The sequence below is a fragment of the Pelodiscus sinensis genome, chromosome 15 (assembly GCF_049634645.1).
Source record: "Pelodiscus sinensis isolate JC-2024 chromosome 15, ASM4963464v1, whole genome shotgun sequence".
NCBI lineage: Eukaryota > Metazoa > Chordata > Testudines > Trionychidae > Pelodiscus > Pelodiscus sinensis.
In genome coordinates this window covers 7005380-7025475 of record NC_134725.1, presented here as the reverse complement: position 1 = coordinate 7025475, position 20096 = coordinate 7005380, and the positions used below count along the sequence as shown (strand labels likewise).

Here is a 20096-nt window from a genome sequence, read left to right as displayed (position 1 = left end):
AGGGTTGAGGTGCAGGCTCTAGGGTGCAGAGGAGGGTTTACAGTGTGGAAGGGGATGGGGCAGAGGGTTGAGGTGCAGGCTCTAGGGTGCAGAGGAGGGTTTACAGTGTGGAAGGGGATGGGGCAGAGGGTTGAGGTGCAGGCTCTAGGGTGCAGACGAGGTGTTTGCAGTGTGGAAGGAGATGGGGCAGAGGGTTGAGGTGCAGGCTCTAAGGTGCAGAGGAGAGGTGTGCGGTGTGAGTGAGACTCAGGACTGGGGCAGAGGGTTGAGGTGCCGAGGAGGGATTTGGGGTTTGGGAGGGGATGGGGTCCCCATTTCCCTCTTCTCCTCTCCTCCCCCTTTTTTTTCTTCCAACCCTCTCCCCACTCCTGGCACCACACACACTCAACAAAACCCAGGCAAGAAGTTTTCCACTTAGAGCTGCAGGGGGTAGGGAGGGGAATGCCATGGGCCTCCTCCCCTCGGCAGATGCAACAGCCAGCCTGTTGTCAAGATTGCTCCCTATAGCCAGGCAGTGGAGAGCACCCCCAGCAGGAGCGGCCCTAGACAAGCTGCCGGCAACTGGTGCCGTAGGCAAAACGTGTGATCTATACCCCCGCCTCCAAAGTCCTCAACAGCCATTTATCTTGGTGCCCTAGGCAACCGCCTAGTTCGCTTGTATTGAGATACCACTGCTGACTCTCAGCAAAGCTACAGGCTGCAGACAGGGAAGAACGCAGGGCAGGTCTCTCAAGTCAGGCAGCAGGCAGGAACACTCGGGGTAGTGCATGGGGCTGTCAAGTGGGGTGAGAGGAGAGGCTTGGCTGCCAATGGTGCAGCTGGCTTCTAAGGGCCCTCACATTGGTGGAGCCTGTGCACCATGGGCCTATACAGCTTGCCACCTACTCGTCTACATTCCTAGTTCTCACTGTTGGGCCCTGGCCCCTTGTGAATTGCATGCCCCAGGGCAACTGTCCCCTTTCCCAACCTCTACCTCCTGCCCCATCAGTGGGCCCTGGCCTAGGTTGCTGATTGCTAGTTTATAGAGTGTCCAGCATAGTGTGGCTCCAGTTTTGGTTGGTATCTAGGTGCTAATGTAGTACCACTAAGAAGTAATAATGTTCCCTCTTTGGCCAAAGCACTTGTTTCTGTTCAGCTATATTGATGATGGAGTCAGGTATTTCTTTGATTCCATCTTGTTTATTTACCAAGAGCATACATAAAATCCTGTTTTCCTGAATGAAGTGCTTCTCTGGCTAGTTGATAGGCTTCCTTGCAGCCTCTGTGTGCTTCTCCTCTGTTTGTACTGCCTCTCTGTGTCCTCCTCACACTCTGCAATCAAATCAGTATCCCAACCCTGTGTTTGGGGCTCAGTAGCCTAGTTCTTGGGCAGTGGTTTCTTTTGTTTTAACCATCACTAAGCAAAGGAGCATTTACTTTCCCTCTTAATGTGGCAGAGTTCCTGACAGAATTGAGACCATTAGTGTTCCCTGTTAGAGGTAATAACTACTTCCTGGGCTGAATAAACAATACCTTTGAGTGTGTCAGCCCCAGGATATGACTGTAATCAAGGAACAGGAAGCTCTTTTGAGTTGTTTTAAAATACTGATCTTTTAAAATGTAATATTTAAATTGAACATGAAGGAAGAAAATCTAATAAGAGGAATCATCCTCTCCAAACTAATTGAACGCCCTGTAGGCCCCTGCTTTCTCTCCCACTGCCATAACAGGGCTTGTCTGTCTAGAATAATAGCAATATATCTTGTTTTTAAAAACAAAGAGAAGGGAGAGACCTCTTGCTGTGTAAACCATGTAAACATAAATGTAAGCAGTATTCTGGGATCTAGAGCCCTGCTGAATGAGACAGGAAAGAACAGAAGAGTTGTAAGTCATGGAAAAGGGATTCATTTTTTAAAAAGTGTTGACAGCCCCATTTTCTTTGCCCCTTCCCCACTATATTCAGGCCTGTACGCAGGAATTTCTATGTGGAGGTGTGTGCTTTTTTTGTAAATGGGGACTGCAAGAGTGCAAGTTCACCACCCCCCGCTAAGGTCCCCCAAGTAAGTATGCTCTGGCCGGGGGGAATCAGGAACAGCATGTTGCCTGAGCCTCCCTCCCCCAAGCTTCAGCCAGGATGGGGAGGGAAATCAGCCCCAGCTTTCCTCCGGCCAGCTGGAACATGGGGGAGGAAGACTTAGGTAGTATACCGCTCCTTTGTCTGGCTGGTTGGAGCATGCTTACGTGGGGGACATTGGTGGGGGACGAGGTTATACGCACATACCCTTTACACCCCCCTGTGTACAGGCCTGATTCATCAGTTCAAATTGCTAATTGGAAATCTGCCTGTATTTGAAGCCACATTCGGAAGCTGTTCTCCAGCTTTAACCCTGTTGTGCTCTGGAGAACCATGTATACCCCCATGCTTATAGCTGAGAGGCTTCCATAAGCCTTGGTAAGAAGGGGAAGTATGACATGTTGTTACCTCACAGAAACAAGTTGGCTGAGGTACTGTCTTGTATAAATTGTATTGGACCAATCTGACCTGGTGAGAGAGGGACAAGTTTTCAAGTTGCACAGCAGTCTTCTTCAGGTTTGGGAAATACACTCCCAATCAGTGTCACTGTCAAATAGAAGATGGAATAGATGGTTTAGCATAAATATTTAACACGTTTTTCAAAGGACCATATAAGGTGCCCTATTAGCCACGCCCCCTGCCTCCTGTTAGCCACAGCCCCTCTCTCCCCGCCCCCCCCCCCCCCGTTAGTCATGCCTCTGGAGGTAACACGCTCGGGACAAGATGGACACATGACCAGAAGTAAAAGGTGTCATGTCACCCTTCTCAAAGGGCTTTTCCCACCATCCTCCTACCAACAGGGATTAGTCTGGCCCCCACCAAACCCCACACATGCAACTATCCTGCAGTTGCATTAGTCCAACGTGTGTGACATTAACTCAGGGGCAGAGAGGCTGGGGGAAGTGTTCCCTCTAAGGCTATATACATCGCAGGTTCTTGCGCAAGTACAGCTGTTCTTGTGCAAGAACCCACAGAGCATCCACACTGCCCGCCTGCTCTTGTGCAAGGAAATTTACAGTACGGCATGGTAAGAGAGGGTGTCTTGCACAAGAGCTATGCTCTTTTCTAACAGGTGTAAGCTCTCTTGCGCAAGAAGGCAGTGTAGATGCTTAGCAGGGATTTCTTGCGCAAGAAACCGCTATGGCTAAAATGGCCATTGGCGCTTTCTTGGGCAAGAGAGCATCCACACTGCCATGGATGCTCTTGTGTAAAAGCACAGCGCTCACATGGCAGTGTGGATGTGTTCTTGCACAAGAACCCTTGCACAAGATGTTCTTGCGCAAGAAACCAACAGTGTAGACATAGCGTAAGAGTTTCCTCCCATGAGCAGAATGAAGTTTGTGTTGTGCACCAGTACTGAGTTCATGTGACTTGTTTGGATGTGCCATTGTGGCACCCAATTATTAATAAATATTTTTAAACCTTTACCTTTTCCCTCTGCTGCCATGTCTCCTCCCCTTGTTCCATCAGCTCCCCTGGTGCCTGCTGCCTCCCAACTCCTCACCCTCCTCTGCTGTTCTGACTCCTGCCCTTCTCACTGCCCTCAGCCCTCTTGCGACCTGCCCCCCTCCACCAGCCCTTCTCTCCCTCATGTGCCCACTCCTTCAGTAGCCCCACTCTGATCATGTGAGCTACCCCTCCTCATCCCCTCTCCTAACACCTCCCTCACCTCTCTCCTCTGTTGCTGGTCCCTCCCCTGCAGGTATCTGCCCTTCTGCTTCACCTCCAGAATCCCCTGGCACCTGTACCTTCCCTTACTCCCCCTTCCCTCACTGCCCCTACCACCTTTGGCCTCTTTTTCCCTGATGCCCACCTCCTCACAACCCTCTGCCCCCTCACACATGACTTGCTCTATCCTGGCCTTCCTCCTGCCCACCCCTTCTTTCAAGCCTTCATCCAGCACCTCCTCCTCCAGCCCCCAATGCCCTTCCCTTCTCCCCTCCCACTGACACCTCCCCTTGTGCCTTTTTCCTCATTGGCTGCACTTGGCCCCCTGGCATTTGTCTTTCCTCCACCCTGTCCCTTTGGTCCCTTCCCCCTTTTGCCCTCTCTCCTTCTGTACAAGCCCCTTCCTCTCCCAGCCCTTCCCCTAGTTTTCTCCCTTCCCCTCGGCACAAGCCCCTTCCTCTTCCACCCTTTCCCCTTTATTCCCCCTCCACCTCCGCACAAGCCCCTTCCTCTCCCAGCCCTCCCCTACCTTCTGCCTTCCACTTTGCGGGGCCGGAGTCTGCACTCCGCCCCAGAAGTCCCCAAACTCTGAACCCGCAACTCAGCTGCACGGTGCCAGCAGTTTTAAAATCCTGGGCTGGGCCGTGACGTCACGTCACGCCCAGGTGTCTCCCCGCCCACCTGTTTGAGCACGCAGTGCATGGCAGCAGCAGCCGGCAGGGGGGAGCTGATTGAAGGTTGCGCATGGCGGGGCCGGGGCCGGGGGAGAGACGCTCTAGGGCCGGGGAAGAGACCCAGCTTCAAATATTGGTGGAGCAGGGCCCCCGGCTCTAAATATTGCTGGAGCATGGGCACCACAAGCCCATATAACTCGCCGCCCATGCCCACATCTCCAAGCTCCTGCCTTGAATCCTGAACCTCCCACATCCTGAGCACCCTGCCCTAAAAGACCCAAGCAATGCTAGTTAAATCTTCTAGTTGATAACTAAGTGGATAGTGAATACAGGCAGTCCCCGAGTTACGCGGATCCGACTTATGTCGGATCCGCAGTTACAAACGAGGCCCGTCTCCCTGGTCTCCAGCAGACCAAGGAGAGGAAGCAAAGTGGCGGAGCACGCGGGCAGTGAACAGTCCAGACGCGTCTGGGCTGTCCGCTGCCCGTGTGCTCTGCCGCTTTGCTCTGCTTTGCTCCCCGTCCCCCTGGTCTGCACCTCAGGGAGCAAAGCAGAGCAAAGCGGCTGTCCGCTGCCCGCGTGTTCTGCGGCTTTGCTCCCTGTCCCCCTGGTCTGCAGACCAGGGAGACGGGGAGCAAAGCAGAGCAAAGCCGCGGAGCCCGAGGGCAGCAGGACAGCCACGGCGCGTCTGGGCTGTCCCGCTGCCCCCGTGCTCCGCGGCTTTGCTCCGGACGCCTGTGGTACAGCAGCTGGAGCGCTGCTGGTTGGTCCCATAGCGCCGCTCTGGGCGCTACTGGGCCAACCTGGCAGCACCCCAGCTGCTCTGCCCCAGGCGTCCTGATTCAGCCACTGCTGGTCAGTTTCAGCAGTGGCTGAATCAGGACGCCTGGGGCAAAGCAGCTTGGGTGCTGCTGGGTTGGTCCAGTAGTGCCGAGGAGCGGCGGTGCTACTGGACCAACCCAGCAGCACCCCAGCTGCTCTGCCCCAGGCGTCCCCAAGTCAGCCGCTGCTGAAACTGACCAGTGGCTGACTACAGGAAGCCCCTGCCCCGGGCTTCCTGGAATCAGCCGCTGATCAGTTTCAGCAGCAGCTGACTTGGGGATGCCTGGGGTTCTTAAGTTGAATCTGTATGTAAGTCAGAACTGGCGTCCAGATTCAGCCGCTGTTGAAACTGATCAGTTTCAGCAGCGGCTGAATCTGGATGCCAGTTCCGACTTACATACAGATTCAACTTAAGAACAAACCTACAGTCCCTATCTTGTACGTAACCCGGGGACTGCCTGTACATAAATCCAAATTTAGCTATGAGTCATGCAAGTAAACAGTAACAACCACCTTTTTTGTTACTATTTTGCAGCGAGTCACTGTGGCCAATTGAAGCTAGGAATGCAGCTATTGCTAACCACTGTTTTACATGTGCCATTAACCGAGTGGGAACTGTAAGTATTTCAAGACCTTGCTTTGTAGCCTTATGCGTTTCAGAATCTATGCGTTGTATCACGTTGTAATCCTAGCTAATTAATTATATAGTAGGAATGTTAGATAATTTGTAACTGTTACACGGATACTAAAATAATCCCCGAGGGCAGTGCTGGCAGCCATTGTACTTCCGACTCCCAGGCTGCTTCCTGTGATACAAAGACCGCAGTGTGGGGCAGCAGCAGTCCCTGTCTGTGGGGGCCCCATCTGTGGCAAGCCCAGGCCCACTGTGGTCAGACACCTCTCCATGGCAGCAGACTGTGTCCATGGCAAGTCTAGAGTGGGGTCCAGAGCAGCATGAGTGGGGTGGCAGCACTGTGGAGCTGGTGGTTGTGGGGAGTCGGTTTTTAAGCCCCATGTACCAGCTTCTGCCTCCTTCTGTCACTAGCTGGCTTCCACGCATATCAGCTCCTACCTGCCCCTCCCCTCTCTGATAGAGAGGCAGCAGCATAGGGGGAGGGCAGGTGACTCCACGGGAGCAAATATGCATGGGGAACCATCTAGAAAGGTGGCTTCCTGCATGTCCCAGCTCTCATCTGCCCCCACGCCCTCTGCATTGCTGCCTTTCTATCACAGGCAGCAGCACAAGTGTTGGGGGACAAGCGGTTCCACAGGATCTGATTCTCATCGGGAGCTGGCTTTTAAGCTAGCTCCCACTGAGCAATGGCTCCCACCTGCCTCCCACACTGCTTCCTCTGTGGGAAGCAGCGGCGAGGGGGAAGAGATGGCAGCTCCATGAGAACCAGCACGTGCAGGGAAACTGCTTAAAAGCCGGTTCCCTGTGGGCACTAGCTTACATCTCCCACCTCTTGCTGCCTCTGATGGAGAGGTGGCAGGAGGGGGTTGCATGTAGTCATTTGGAATTACTGATAAGCCCATCTTATTGGTTAAACTTTTAATCATTTCAATGTCTGTATGCTAACATCCTTATAGTGTGGCGCTAGTGGAATTACAAGTTAGCAGTAGGATACCTGGAAAACTCCTGTATCTTACAGCCAGTCCCCAACTTACGATCGAGTTACGAAACAAACACTAGGTTGTAACTCTATCTGTTCTTAAGTCAGATTACATTCACTTACATATGGCTGCACTGTTCATAAGTGTGGATTTCATTCGTAACTCGGGGACTGGCTGTATAGGAGGTTGGTTGTAAATACGAACGGTCATAAATTGATGTGTTTGTAACTCAGGGACTGGCTGTAAAACATGAGACCTTTTCTCTCATGAACGTTTGCAATGTTCGAAAATGTTACTGTGATTCCTGGTAAGCTGGGAAAGAGTGAACTCCCTTCCCCACTGCAGGCTGCCTGCATTCTGCTGCAGTTCCTTCTAGGGATGTTAGATATAGGGTAATTGAATAGTTATGTAACCTCATGAAATCTTAACAGTTACACAACTAAAGAAATGGTCTGGGGTAAAAAAGATGAAATTTAGTAAGGACAAATGCAAAGTACTCCTCTTAGTAAAGAACAATCTGGTTCACACATACAGAATGGGAAGCGACTGTCTAGGAAGGAGCACTGCAGAAAGGAATCTAGGGGTCATAGTGGACCACAAGTTAAACATGAGCCAACATGATTCTGGGCTGCTTTAACAGGAGTGTTGTGAGCAAGACACAAGATGTCATTCTTCCGCTCTACTCTGCGCGGATTAGGCCTCCGTTAGAGTACTGTGTCCAGTTCTGGGTACCACGTTTCAAGAAAGATGTGGAAAAATTAAAGAAGGTCCAGAGAAGAGCAAAAAAAATGATGAAAGGTCTGGAGAACATGAGCTATGAGGGAAGACTGAAAGAACTGGGCTTTTTTGGTTTTGAAAAGAGAAGCTTGAGAGAAGACAGCATAGTGGTTTTAGGTATCTAAAAGGGTGTCACAGGGAGGAGGGGGGAAATTGTTCTTGGCCTCTGATAATAGGACAAGGAGTAATGGGCTTAAACTGCAGCATGGGAGGTTTAGGTTGGATATCAGGAAAAACTTCCAAACTGTCCAGGTGGTGAAACACTGGAATAAATTGCATAGAGAGGTGGTGGAATCGCCATCTCTAGAGATATTTAAGAGCAGGTTAAATAGACACCTCTCAGGGAAGGGCTAAATCATTGTTTCTGAAAGCATTCAGTGAAATCACTTTGAGTAACACATTAACTGGCTGCCCCGGTTTGTTTATTTACTGGCGCCGTGGCCACAGAGACTCGTGGCTGCCATTGGCTCCATTTCGCTCTTTGCAGCCAAGCAGAGCAGTGTGCTCCCGTTCCCACTAATGAAGAACCCCCTGTTAACCTGTGCTGCTGCCTCTGTATCAGCTTCCTGTGCCTGACACTCCATGCTGCTGCATCTGATACAGAAGCATCAGTGTGGGGTGGCACTAGCAGCTGTCCATGGGGTTCTGAGTTCCTTGTAGACATAGACTGGTCTCCAGCAACAGCCCCGGTCTGCAGGGGATCTGAGCTTCCTGCCGACAGAGGCTACTTTGTGGGATGCTGCTTCAGGGCATCCTCCCCTGTTCTGCCCTGCGGAGGCAGGCGTCATTGCAGAGGTGGTTCTGGTACTGGTGCTGGGGGGAACTTTTAAGCCAGCTCCTCCCAGCACTTGCTCCCGCCTGCCCCCCGTTGCTGTCTCTGTAGGAGGAAGCAAGGGTAGGGGACTGGTGGGTCCGCGGAGCCAGCATACGTGGAGAGCCAAAAGCTGGTTCCACACTCATAGCTTCTCCAGCCTGTTCCCCTCACCCTCTGTGCTGCTGCCTTTCTGTCAGACTGTGTTTAAATATAGCTCCTTATGGGCACTGGTCCCTGCTTCTCCCCTTGCAGCCTATGATAGAGAGGCAGCAAGGGGGAGAGTGCTTGTGGTTGATAAGATTAACCAGTAACCTGGGGTGGGGTAACCTTTTTTGGGTTGGGGGCTGCTGACCCAAAGGAAAAACAGTTGGGGCCACACATAAGTGAGAAGCAAAATGAGAAGCCCCTGACTTGAAGGAGAAAGACCCTTCCCACATTCCCCTAGCACACCAGATCTTAGGGTGACTGAGGCTAGTAGATTTTGTGCGCTCTTCTGACCTTTCTAGGAGGCTCTTCACAGACCACCACCCGCCAACTCAAAACCACAACAGATCCTACCATAAAAACATATGCAAAGCCTGAAGACATTTCACTACCACTACAATAATCAGTATCTTCCACAGTGCATTTTTCAAGATGTATAGGTCTTACTTATGCCTATCACAGCATGTGATGTACCTCTACTAGTGCACTGAATGCCTTAGCAATAACTATGTGGGTGAAATTAGATAGTTTCTGTGTTCTTGAATGAATCCACGAAAATTCCATATTGTTCATGGGTGAACACTTTTCACAACAGCCACTCTACTCCATATCTGACTTGTCATAACACACACCCTGCTTGTTTTTTGACCTGGAGGAGTGTTAATGGGCCACTACTGTGAATGATTCCTTAAAATATTTTGGTTACTTATACTAAATAATCTTATATTAGCTGAAACAAAAGACAGGACTATGCAGCACTTTAAAGACTAACAAGGTGGTTTATTATGTAATGAGCTTTCGTGGGCCAGACCCACTTCCACAGATCAAATTGTGGAAGAAAATTGGCACGACCATATATATAACTTTGGTATAGACCAGACTAACACGGCTACATCTCTATTATATTTAGCTGTGACTCTCTTGAGTACCTTTCCCAGACTTGAAGAAATGCTCTGTGTAGCTCAAAAACTTGTCTCTTTCCGCAACAGAAGTTGATGTAATGAAAGGTATCTCACCGATGTCTCTTAATATCCTGGGACCAACATGACAACATCAACACTGCAACATTAAGAGCTGGAGCACGTGCAGATGCTTTGTTGGGCACCTTAGGATATGTCTACACTACAAAATTAGGTCCATTTTATTTAATTTAACTTTGAACACCCGATTTAACAAATGCAATTTTGCATATTTTAACGAGGAGAATGTAGTAACGAGAGCACATCCACATTTCCAGAGGTTGCACTGACTCAAAGAATGATTCACTTTGGGTAGTTATCTTAGGGCACATCTACAGATCAGGGCAAAAATTGAATTAAGCTACGCAACTTCAGCTATGTCAATTGTGTAGCTGAAGTTGAAATAGCTTAACTCAACTTTTGGCACTGCCTACACAGTAGGAAGTTGAAGGAAGAATACTCTTCCTTCAACTTCCGTTATTCCTTGTGAAATGAGTGTTACAGGAGTCAGAGTAAGAAGTCCTCCAGTTCTCTATTATTTTGAAATAATGGCTTGCAGTTTAGACATGCTCTTGGTTATTTCAGAATAATGTCAGTTATTCTGAAATAATGCTTCTGTGTAGACATAGCCCTACAGTCCCTGCAACAGATTGGAATTCTGAGCTAGGGGTCCCAATGCCTCATGGAATGAAAACATTATTGTAAGTGGTTATAGGTGCCTGTCATCACCCTTCCATGTCTGTGGCTCAGAACCAGAGCAGCAGTTCATTAGCCGTGTCCTGTAGTACTCTTTGTCTAAGCTCCTTTATTTTCATGTAGCATTGCTGTGTGAACCTGGTGTAGCCATTAACCACTATGTCCTGATTTTGGCATAGATATCAGTGTTTCTTTTGCTGGTTCAGAGCTCTTGCCAGCACAGACTCCCTCCCCTTTGCTCCCCCACAGCAATCAGATGCAGCATGTCTCCTGAGCCATCCCTGCTGGAGTGAGTTCATGCCTTTAGCCATGCAGGCTTAGCTGTGCTGGTGAATTCTCCATTCCCAACAGGGAATGACCATTCAAAAGATCCCCAGGGCTTTTCCCACTTGTGTGGCTGAAGATCACCATGGAGCTCTGATCGTCATGTGGAGGCTTTTGGTAACCGGGTTTGATTCTTTAAAGGATTTGAAACCACAGACAGAGGAATACTTCTTTTTAGGGTCAAACAAAGATTTTTACTTTTCTATTTACTTTATATTTAATTTTTCATTTAAATCAATTCACTATCTTTGATTCTTTTAAGATAGTGTAATATACAAATAAAAAGTAAAAAAACAGTACAGTTAAAAAAACAAGAAATAATAACTTCTCCTACAGATATACCCTCCTGATTTACCTTTAAACAATTTATGGAGTTAACAAATATATAATATTCACGTTAAGAAAGATAGAAGCATTGCTTCGATTCAGGAGATATTCTTTTCTTTATGTTTCTCCTTTTTTGGTTTTTTCGTTGCAACTTACAACCGGAATTGTTCCCCTTTTGGAGCTTATGTGCGGCAGCGAGATTCAGCGCCAGGGAGGGAGCTCTGGTTGATCAGACCTAGCTTTTTAGATTCGCAACCCGTCCGTCCTTGGTCTGTTCCATCCAACCTTATATACCCTATTTTGGTATTCCTCCATTCTCCTGACAATTGCTGACATTAGATTTTTGTTGTCTTATTTTGCCCTTACAAAAACTTTCGTCTGCTCCATTTGGGGTAATCAGCACTTTGTTGCATATTGCTGTCTGAGTTAGTTACTTCCCTAAAAGCGGGATTATTGTTGGTAACCCAATCAAATTTTATTTTTATTTTACATCTCCTGTATCTCATAATGCTGCCTTTCCTTTCCACTTACAATTAAACTGGTGCTCATTTGACATATTCTGGGTAGGCCTCAATACCTTCCTTTCACAGAAGCCAGTAACTCCAAATTCTTCGTCGAGTAGTGTCCCCGAGGGTGCTCCACTCAAGGTGCTGGGTCCGTCCCGGCGCCGCAAAACGGAGAAACTTCCACAGCAGTAGCCCTGCCGGCCCGCGCATGCGCTCCTGTTGCCTCGCGCCGTTACAGCTGAGCGTGGGCCGGCTCGTCAGTTTCCTTCAACCGTCCGCGGCCGCAGACGGACCTAGGACGCGCTCCCTCTCCGGCCTGAGGAGAAAAGGTAATTTCATTTAGAAATTTGTTTGCCACTTGGCAGTTTATAGTTAGGATAGTTCTTAGTAGTTTTTACTTAGTTAGTTAATTAGTCTCAAGTTCCTTGTTTCCGTCCTAGTTTATTTTTTTGCAGTAGGCTTTCAAAAAAAAAAAAAAACAGAAAAAGAAAAAGAAAAGGAAAGAATAGACAAAATGCCTGGTTTCAAGAAATGTTCCCAGTGCCAGGAGGCCATGCCGGACTCAGATGGGCATTCGCTCTGCGTTAAATGCCTAGGGGACGGGCACATTCCTATGAAGTGCCCCCACTGTATGAAACTGACAGCCCGCGCTCGGCGCGATAGAGAAATGAGGCTGAGGGTGATTTTATTCAACAAAGCCCTCCAGTCTGATGCGACCACGTCTACTCCCACTACCTCGGGAGCTCACTTGTCCCGTTCACCTCAGAAGGACCTCAGCAATGCCGAGCCACAGCCCAGGACCGTATGGGACAGACCAGGTACCTCTGGCTCTTTGCCGAGGCACCCGACAGAGAAGCCAGGCAAGAGCCGCAGTGCCTCAGCTCCGACTTTGGTCAGATCAAAAGGCCCGATGCGGGCTCCCTGTAAGGGACCGCGGGCAGACTCGGCACCGACAAAGGCTCCAACGGTCGGGCCACAAACAGCAGTGGCGGCTCCGGCACCGGCTGATACTGCGCATGCGCAGTCAATGGCAATTCCGCCGGCACCCGAGCCCACGGAGCCAGCTGATGAGACCTTGCTCCCTGCGGTGCCGCAAGCAACAGCACCGACTCAGGCACCGCAGGCGCCCAGCAGCACCGTGCAGCACTCTGCACCGCAGCCTCCTCCGGTATCGGCACAGCTGTTAACTCCCGCGGCACCGCTGATTCAACCCCAGGGCAGCCATGCGACCGGGACTACACCGCTTCAGACGGCACCGTCTTCTCCCGCAGATTGTTCGATGCTGAATGAGATGCCCTTCAAGTCAAGACGCGTGCGGACCCCTTCACTCACGCCTGAAAGGGCACGGTTCTCTCCGGGACCATGGTCACCAGCTTCAATCTGCTCTGGGAATCATCGTGCTTCTCGTTATATCTCCACTAGAGATCGATATCGTAGATCGCCACAGCGATCACCGTCGTACCATCACTATCGCTACCACGACCAGCAATGCTACTCCTATTATTCTCGTTCACCATCTCGTTTTTCTGACAGATCTATATCACCGAGGTCTTCGAGACATTCGAGATATTCACGTCAATGCGAGGAGTCTAGAGCCTACACTTCTAGACGATCCCTGACTCACAGTCGCAGATGTGACCGTCATCATGATGACCCTCGGTGTTCTCATAACACGCGATATCCACGATCACGATCTCCGCAAACCACACACCCAGCGTCTCCACCTCGTGCGCCTTCGCCGGCGATTCCATCAGTGCCTGTGGAAGGCACGATGCCAGTTCCTAGTCAGGACACGTATGAAAACAACTACACTCCAAATAGGGAACCACAGACCCCTGACTCTCCGGCCAACCAGTCATCTCTGGACGATGCTGTCTTTCCTGGTGAACAACCCCCCACGGAAGATCACAAACAGTTCCAGGAGCTCTTTGCCAGAGTGGCACAATCTCAGGGTATCCAGATTACGGACGTACAGCAAAAGCAACATCCCTTGCTGAAGAACTTGCAGTCCTCACAAAAATCAAAGCTGGCTCTACCCTTCGATGAGGCTATCCTGGAAATCGCAAATGATATATGGCAGACCCCCGCCACTTCTTTACCGACTAACAAGAGAACTGACAAGAAATACTTTATAAATCAAAAAGGGATGGACTTTTTGTTTACCCATCCCCAGCCAAATTCCCTGGTTATGGACGCCGCCCAGCAAAGATCAAAGACGGCCCAAAATAAAAATGTGGCAAGTGATAAAGAGGCTAAACGCCTGGACATTTTGGGTAGAAAGGTGTATTCTTCTGCCACTTCAGTTCTCCGCATGTGCAATTACGCCGCCCCACTTGCCAATCACGACTTCGATAACTACTCCAAATTAGTCCCTCTTCTAGAGCACCTACCAGACTCAAAATGCCAGATCTTGAGGGCAGTAATACAAGAGGGCTACACAACAGCCAGAACAGCGCTTCAGATCGCCCTAGACACGGCTGATGCAGCAGCTAGAGCCACGGCTACTGCGGTAGTTATGCGTCGCGGGTCGTGGCTGCACCAAGCAGCTGCCCCGAGGGAGTTAATAAGCAAAGTGGAAGACTTACCTTTCGATCGTCAGTCTCTCTTCGCCCAGTCCACTGATCAGGTGTTCCACTCGGGCAAGGACTCCCGTACAACTCTTAGAACGCTTGGCATGTACACGCCTCCGTATAAACGTAAGAGGTATACGCCCTACAACAAACAGAGATCCTTCTCGTACACAACATTCCGTCCCAAGTCATATGAACAACAGAGACCAAGACAACGCCAGCAAAAGCGAAGACAGCAACCTGGCAAGACTTCCGGTCAACAGCAGGGCCGGCAACAGGTTTGATGGGTCAGTCGAGGGACTGCGTGCAACTCCTTTGTCGGGAGCGTCACACAATCAGGTAGCCTTATTCCATCATTGGTTGAGGCCTTATCAACATCGCTGGTCTCTGATCTCCACCGATCGATGGGTCAACGACATAGTTGTTTCAGGATATACCATCCCTTTCAACTCCATTCCCCCCCACTTCCCACCCTCCCCGTCCCTTTTCAGGGACCCCTCTCACGAGTCTCTGCTACAGCAAGAGGTGTCCCGACTACTTACTATAGGAGCCGTGGAGAGGGTACCCATTCAATTTCGGGGGAGAGGTTTCTATTCCACGTACTTCCTCACTCAGAAGAAGTCAGGGGGTTGGAGGCCTATCCTGGACCTGCATCGACTCAACCGCTACCTGAGAAAACAAAAATTCAAAATGGTCACTTTAGCTTCTATCATCCCAGCTCTCCACAAAGGGGATTGGTTTGCGTCCCTCGACTTACAGGACGCCTATTTCCACATAACCATTCACCCGGCCCACAGGCGATTCCTTCGTTTCGTAGTGGGCGCGGAATACTACCAATACCGAGTGTTACCCTTCGGCCTGTCAGCAGCACCACGGGTGTTTTCCAAAACTCTGGTAGTGGTAGCTGCCTACCTCCGACACCTCAATATCGCGATTTTCCCGTATCTCGACGATTGCCTATTGAAGGCCCCGACTCGCGAGGAGGCTACGTGGGCAGTGACCACCACCACAGCCGTATTCGAGGCTCTGGGCCTCATAATCAATGTAGGCAAATCGTCCTTGGTACCAAGTCAAGACTTGGAGTTTATCGGCGCGAGACTCGATGCACTGAGTGCGAGAGTATACTTGCCTGCAACAAGATTCCAGATGATTCGGGACTTGGTACGTGCGGTCTCAATTGCTCCCAGATCCAGCATACTGACTTACCTGAAACTGCTCAGACATATGGCTGCCACCACGTATGTGGTGGCACATGCGAGACTTCACCTACGCAGTCTCCAGCATTGGCTGTTCAAAGTCTACACACCGGGGGTACACGCTGTGAGCAAGACCGTGTCCATTCCCAGACAGGTCAGGACTTCACTAATATGGTGGGACAACCCGCAACATTTGTTATCAGGGATCCCTTTCCACGCACAAAGACCCACAGTGCAGATCACAACAGATGCTTCTTTGATCGGTTGGGGCGCACATCTGCAGCAACATCGAGTTCAAGGACTCTGGTCGGCACAGGAGTCGCTCCTACACATAAATCTCCTCGAGCTCCGAGCTGTATCCAATGCATGCAGGCACTTCCTTCAGAGGATCCGAGGTCATGCAGTCCACATCCTCACCGACAATATATGCACGGTGTACTATATCAACAGACAAGGCGGGGCCCATTCACGATCCCTGTGCGCGGAGGCGATACGACTGTGGAACTGGGCGATCCACCACAATATAACCCTTACCGCATCGTACCTCCCAGGCAAAGACAATACCATCGCCGATGCCCTGAGCAGACACTTCCTTCCTCAGCACGAGTGGGAGTTACACAACGAGGTGGCCCACGGTCTCTTCCGTCTCTGGGGGTTCCCGAGTATAGACCTCTTTGCCACTCGTCACAACAAGAAGTGTCATCATTACTGCTCACGGGCAGGTACCGGCAAGAATTCCCTGGGGGACGCTCTTCTGCTCAATTGGGGATCTCACCAACTCCTCTATGCGTTTCCGCCTCTTCCTCTCATTCCGAGGGCACTGGAGAAGATAGCGACAGAGGGTGCAACAGTGATTTTCATAGCACCCTTTTGGCCTCAGCAGACTTGGCTGACACAATTGTCCAGAATGTCGGTCGCTCAGCCACAACGACTTCCACTGATGCCCAACTTACTGTCTCAGCAGCACGGGTCGATGCTACATCCGAGCATCGATCGCATGCATCTTACGGCATGGCTCCTAACTGGTTTCAGCCACCGGAAATGACTTGCTCTCAGCAAGTGAAACATGTGCTTATGAATAGCAGACGCCATAGCACTCGCAAGGCCTACACCTACAAATGGCACCGGTTCCAAGCGTGGTGTCTGGAAAGGGAATTCGACCCTCTTTTTTTACCGGTGCAGCATACTTTGGACTACATCTTCCATCTGAAGACGGAGGGCTTAGCAAATGCTTCGTTGAAAGTGCACTTGGCAGCAATCTCGGCCTTCCGCCCGCACATCGATGGACATTCGCTATTTGCTCACCCGTTAGTTAAGAGGTTCCTAAAGGGACTTGATAACCTATATCCGGCCTTCACAACCCCTCCGGAACCGTGGGACTTATCTTTGGTCCTGGACGCATTAACTCGTCCCCCCTTCGAACCATTAGCAACTTGCGACCTGCGCATGCTCACAATGAAAGTGTCATTCCTTCTGGCAATCACATCAGCACGTCGGGTTAGTGAGTCGGCAGCCCTTTCAGCCGATCCACCATACACTTTATTTTCTGAGCAAGGGGTTCTGCTTCGCGTTCACCCTCCCTTCCTTCCAAAGATAAATTCTCCCTTCCATGTAAACGAGCCCATAATTCTGCCAACATTCTATCCGAAACCTCATTCCTCGCCAGAAGACTCACGTCTACATTCCCTCGATGTTAGACGAGCACTGGTCTTCTACCTGCACAAAACACGCGCCTTCAGAAAGTCTCGGCACCTTTTTATAGCTACGGCGGAGCGCTCCAAAGGTCGACAGCTCTCCGCACAACGTATTTCCAATCTGATCACCTCCTGTATCTCGCGTTGTTATGCCCTACGACATAAACCCTTACCAGGATGACCTCGCGCTCATTCCACCAGAGGCATGGCCGCATCTACTGCGTACCTTAGAGGGGTACCATTACAGGACATATGCCGTGCAGCAACCTGGTCATCCTCGCTCACCTTTGCCAAGCACTATGCTCTTGCGAACATATTGAGGAATGATTCACCTTGGCCACAGCACAGAGACCATAAGTCCGAAGCACGCCGATAGTGCTTGACCACTGCTCTGTACTCACCTCGAATGGAGCACCCTCAGGGACACTACTCGACGAAGAAGAGAGAGTTACTCACCCTGTGCAGTAACGTCTGTTCTTCGAGATGTGTGTCCCCGTGGGTGCTCCACGACCCACCCTCCTCCCTGCTTCGGAGCTTCTGTTTATCTCTTTCAGATGCTTCCGGTTGGGAGGAAACTGATGAGCCGGCCCGTGCTCAGCTGTAATGGCGCGAGGCAACAGGAGCACATGCGCGGGCCCGGCAGGGCTACTGCTGTGGAAGTTTCTCCATTTTGCGGCGCCGGGACGGACCCAGCACCTCGAGTGGAGCACCCACGGGGATACACATCTCGAAGAACAGACGTTACTGCACAGGGTGAGTAACTCTCTCTTATAATTGTGTTTACACGGCCCTTAATTAGAGACATGAATGTCTGGCTTTCCTCCACTCGTTCAGGTAGACTACAAGAGACAATTTTTAAAACCCTTTAGGTATATGGAAGGGACTCAGCAGTGTAAACCCACTCATTACAAATTCAACCCAGTGCTGAATATGTGGACCTAAGCTCGTAATATAGACCAGCTCTTGGGGTATATATTTTAAAGTGTTCTCTAAGAATCTGGATTTGTGTCCATTCAGGTAGATCATATGTTTCTTATTTCTATTATCTGCAAAGACTACCTCATTTAAATCTCTCTTATTCCAGCCCCATACCAAAGCTGTCCTCAGCTTGGACTGTTACCTTGTTGTGGCGAAGAGGCTTGTGTATCCCAATAATTGTAAGAATTATGTTATCTGGAGTCTTGTACTCCTGGTAGAGTCGTCCTTAGCAAACAGTTCTGAGGTGGGGTTCCACACGAAATACAGTCCAGACTTCCCAAAATCCCAATGTTGGAACAGGTATATTTGGGGACATGTCTGTTTTCTGTGATTGTGAAGGTGGATATGGCTGCAAGCTGCAGCAGGAAGGACAGAGACACCCTGTTCTCCCAGGGTATGTCTACAGTTACCCCTAGTTCGAACTAGGGAGGCAAATGAAGCATACCAAAGTTGCTAATGAAGCACGGGATAGCTTGATTAGCATATTCGCGGCCGGTTGCCATTTTAAAAAGCTGGTAGCCTGAATTAACTCGTTGCATGTAGACGCAGTAGTCCGATCCCAAACCCTTCCCTCGAATTAACTGTTACTCCTCATTGCACGAGGAGTAAGTTAATTCGAGGGAAGAGTTTTGGATTGGACTACCGCATCTACACGCGGCGAGTTAATTCGGGCTACCGGCTTTTTAAATTGGCGACCGGCCGTGAATATGCTAATCAAGCGCGGGATATTTAAATCCCGCGCTTCATTAGCAACTTCGGTATGCTTCATTTGCCTCCCTAGTTCGAACTAGGGGGCAAGTGTAGACATACCCCTGACTCCAGTGCTTCTTCCAGTCAAGCTTTGTGAGATTGGTATCTGCACACCTGCTGTCCCATGTTAAAAGATTTCATGCATAGATCTCTGCCATGGCCAGAGCTATGACATTCTTAATATTGCTACTCATATTTCCCAGAACATTATGAATACAGGGCTGTCACTCAGTCAAATGCCTGTCTTCCAGGCTAGTCCATCCTAAAATTCTAGCAAGACAACCACTTCCTTGAATCTAGAAACTAGGCAATTATGAAAATTCCCTCTGTATGTAGTTTTGACAGTAAGCCAGACGAGTCTTAATAGATATATGCCAGACATTAATTAATGTTAATACAGTGGTCCCCAGCCAGTAGATCGGGAGCTACTGGTAGATCTTGGAGCCTCTGACAGGTGATGCTGACTGTTTTGGCCAGGAAGCTATCAAGGGCTGGCACTTCAGTTGCCCCTCCATCCACCGTCATTCTGGTCCTGTCCTCTGTCTTGGACCTACCCTCTCCCCGCCCAGGAGCCTCCTGCTTGCTGTGCAGAGTGTGGGAGAGAGAAGAGGGGGGCACTGATGTCAGGGTGTTTCTCCTCTCCCCACTCCTGTACCCTATCTCCACTCAGAGAGAAGGGGGAGGAGGGAGCTTGGCAATGCAAATTTCTGTCACTGTCACACACTGTGTGTGTCTCTGTCATTCTCATAAACACACATTTCTTCACTCACATCTCCCCACCCAACATATATATGGGAGGTTGTTGTTATTTATTTTACTGCTTGCAAAGTGGGTTATTTTTGGTTTTTGACTAATCTGAGCATTTCATCATTTTCATTTCTCTCTTATGCTTAAATTTTATTCTTTGAGCCATGAGTTTTAAAATGCTGAACCTGGCGTAGCTACAGTAGTTATCCCCATGGTAACTGCTGCTCCCGGACGTGGTTGGCACATCCCCGCAGCCCCTGCGAAAGTCAGAACAGGGGGTCTCCACAGGCTGTCTTCACCTGCAGCCATCACTCCTGCAGCTCCCATTGATTAGTAATGGGGAACCGTGGTCAGTAGAAGTTGTGGGCTCAGTGCCTGTAGATGAGGGGCAGCACATGGTACCATGAAGCCATTGCTGTACATGCCAGCTTCTTTCAGGAGTGGTGCAAGGCCAGGCCCGCCTTAACCCCACTATTCCACTACCTGGAAGCCATTTCAGTTATATGGTGCCCAGCCAGAGCCTGCTTCCTGAACCCCTGTCCCAAACCTGAACCTCCTCCTACACCAAGCCTCCTGCACCAGATCTGAGTCCCCTGCACCCAACTCCTTTCAAGAACTTGCACCCTGAAACCTCTCCTGGACGCCAAGCCGCTACCCTAGGCTAAGCCCAGAGCCCCTCCCACACTCCAAATCCCTTGGCCCAAGACCAGAGCCTGTATCCCA

The 20096-nt window shown here is 50.1% G+C and overlaps 1 protein-coding gene across 3 annotated transcripts in view; it reads left to right on the top strand.

Annotated features, from left to right (window-relative positions):
• Positions 1-20096, top strand: part of UPB1 (beta-ureidopropionase 1) — a 62542-nt gene that overhangs the window by 33200 nt on the left and 9246 nt on the right. For all 3 annotated transcript variants that reach the window (XM_075897988.1, XM_075897989.1, XM_075897990.1), the window contains one exon: positions 5753-5834. In XM_075897988.1, coding sequence (XP_075754103.1) covers positions 5753-5834 — 82 coding nt within the window. The remainder of the gene's footprint in view (positions 1-5752; positions 5835-20096) is intronic.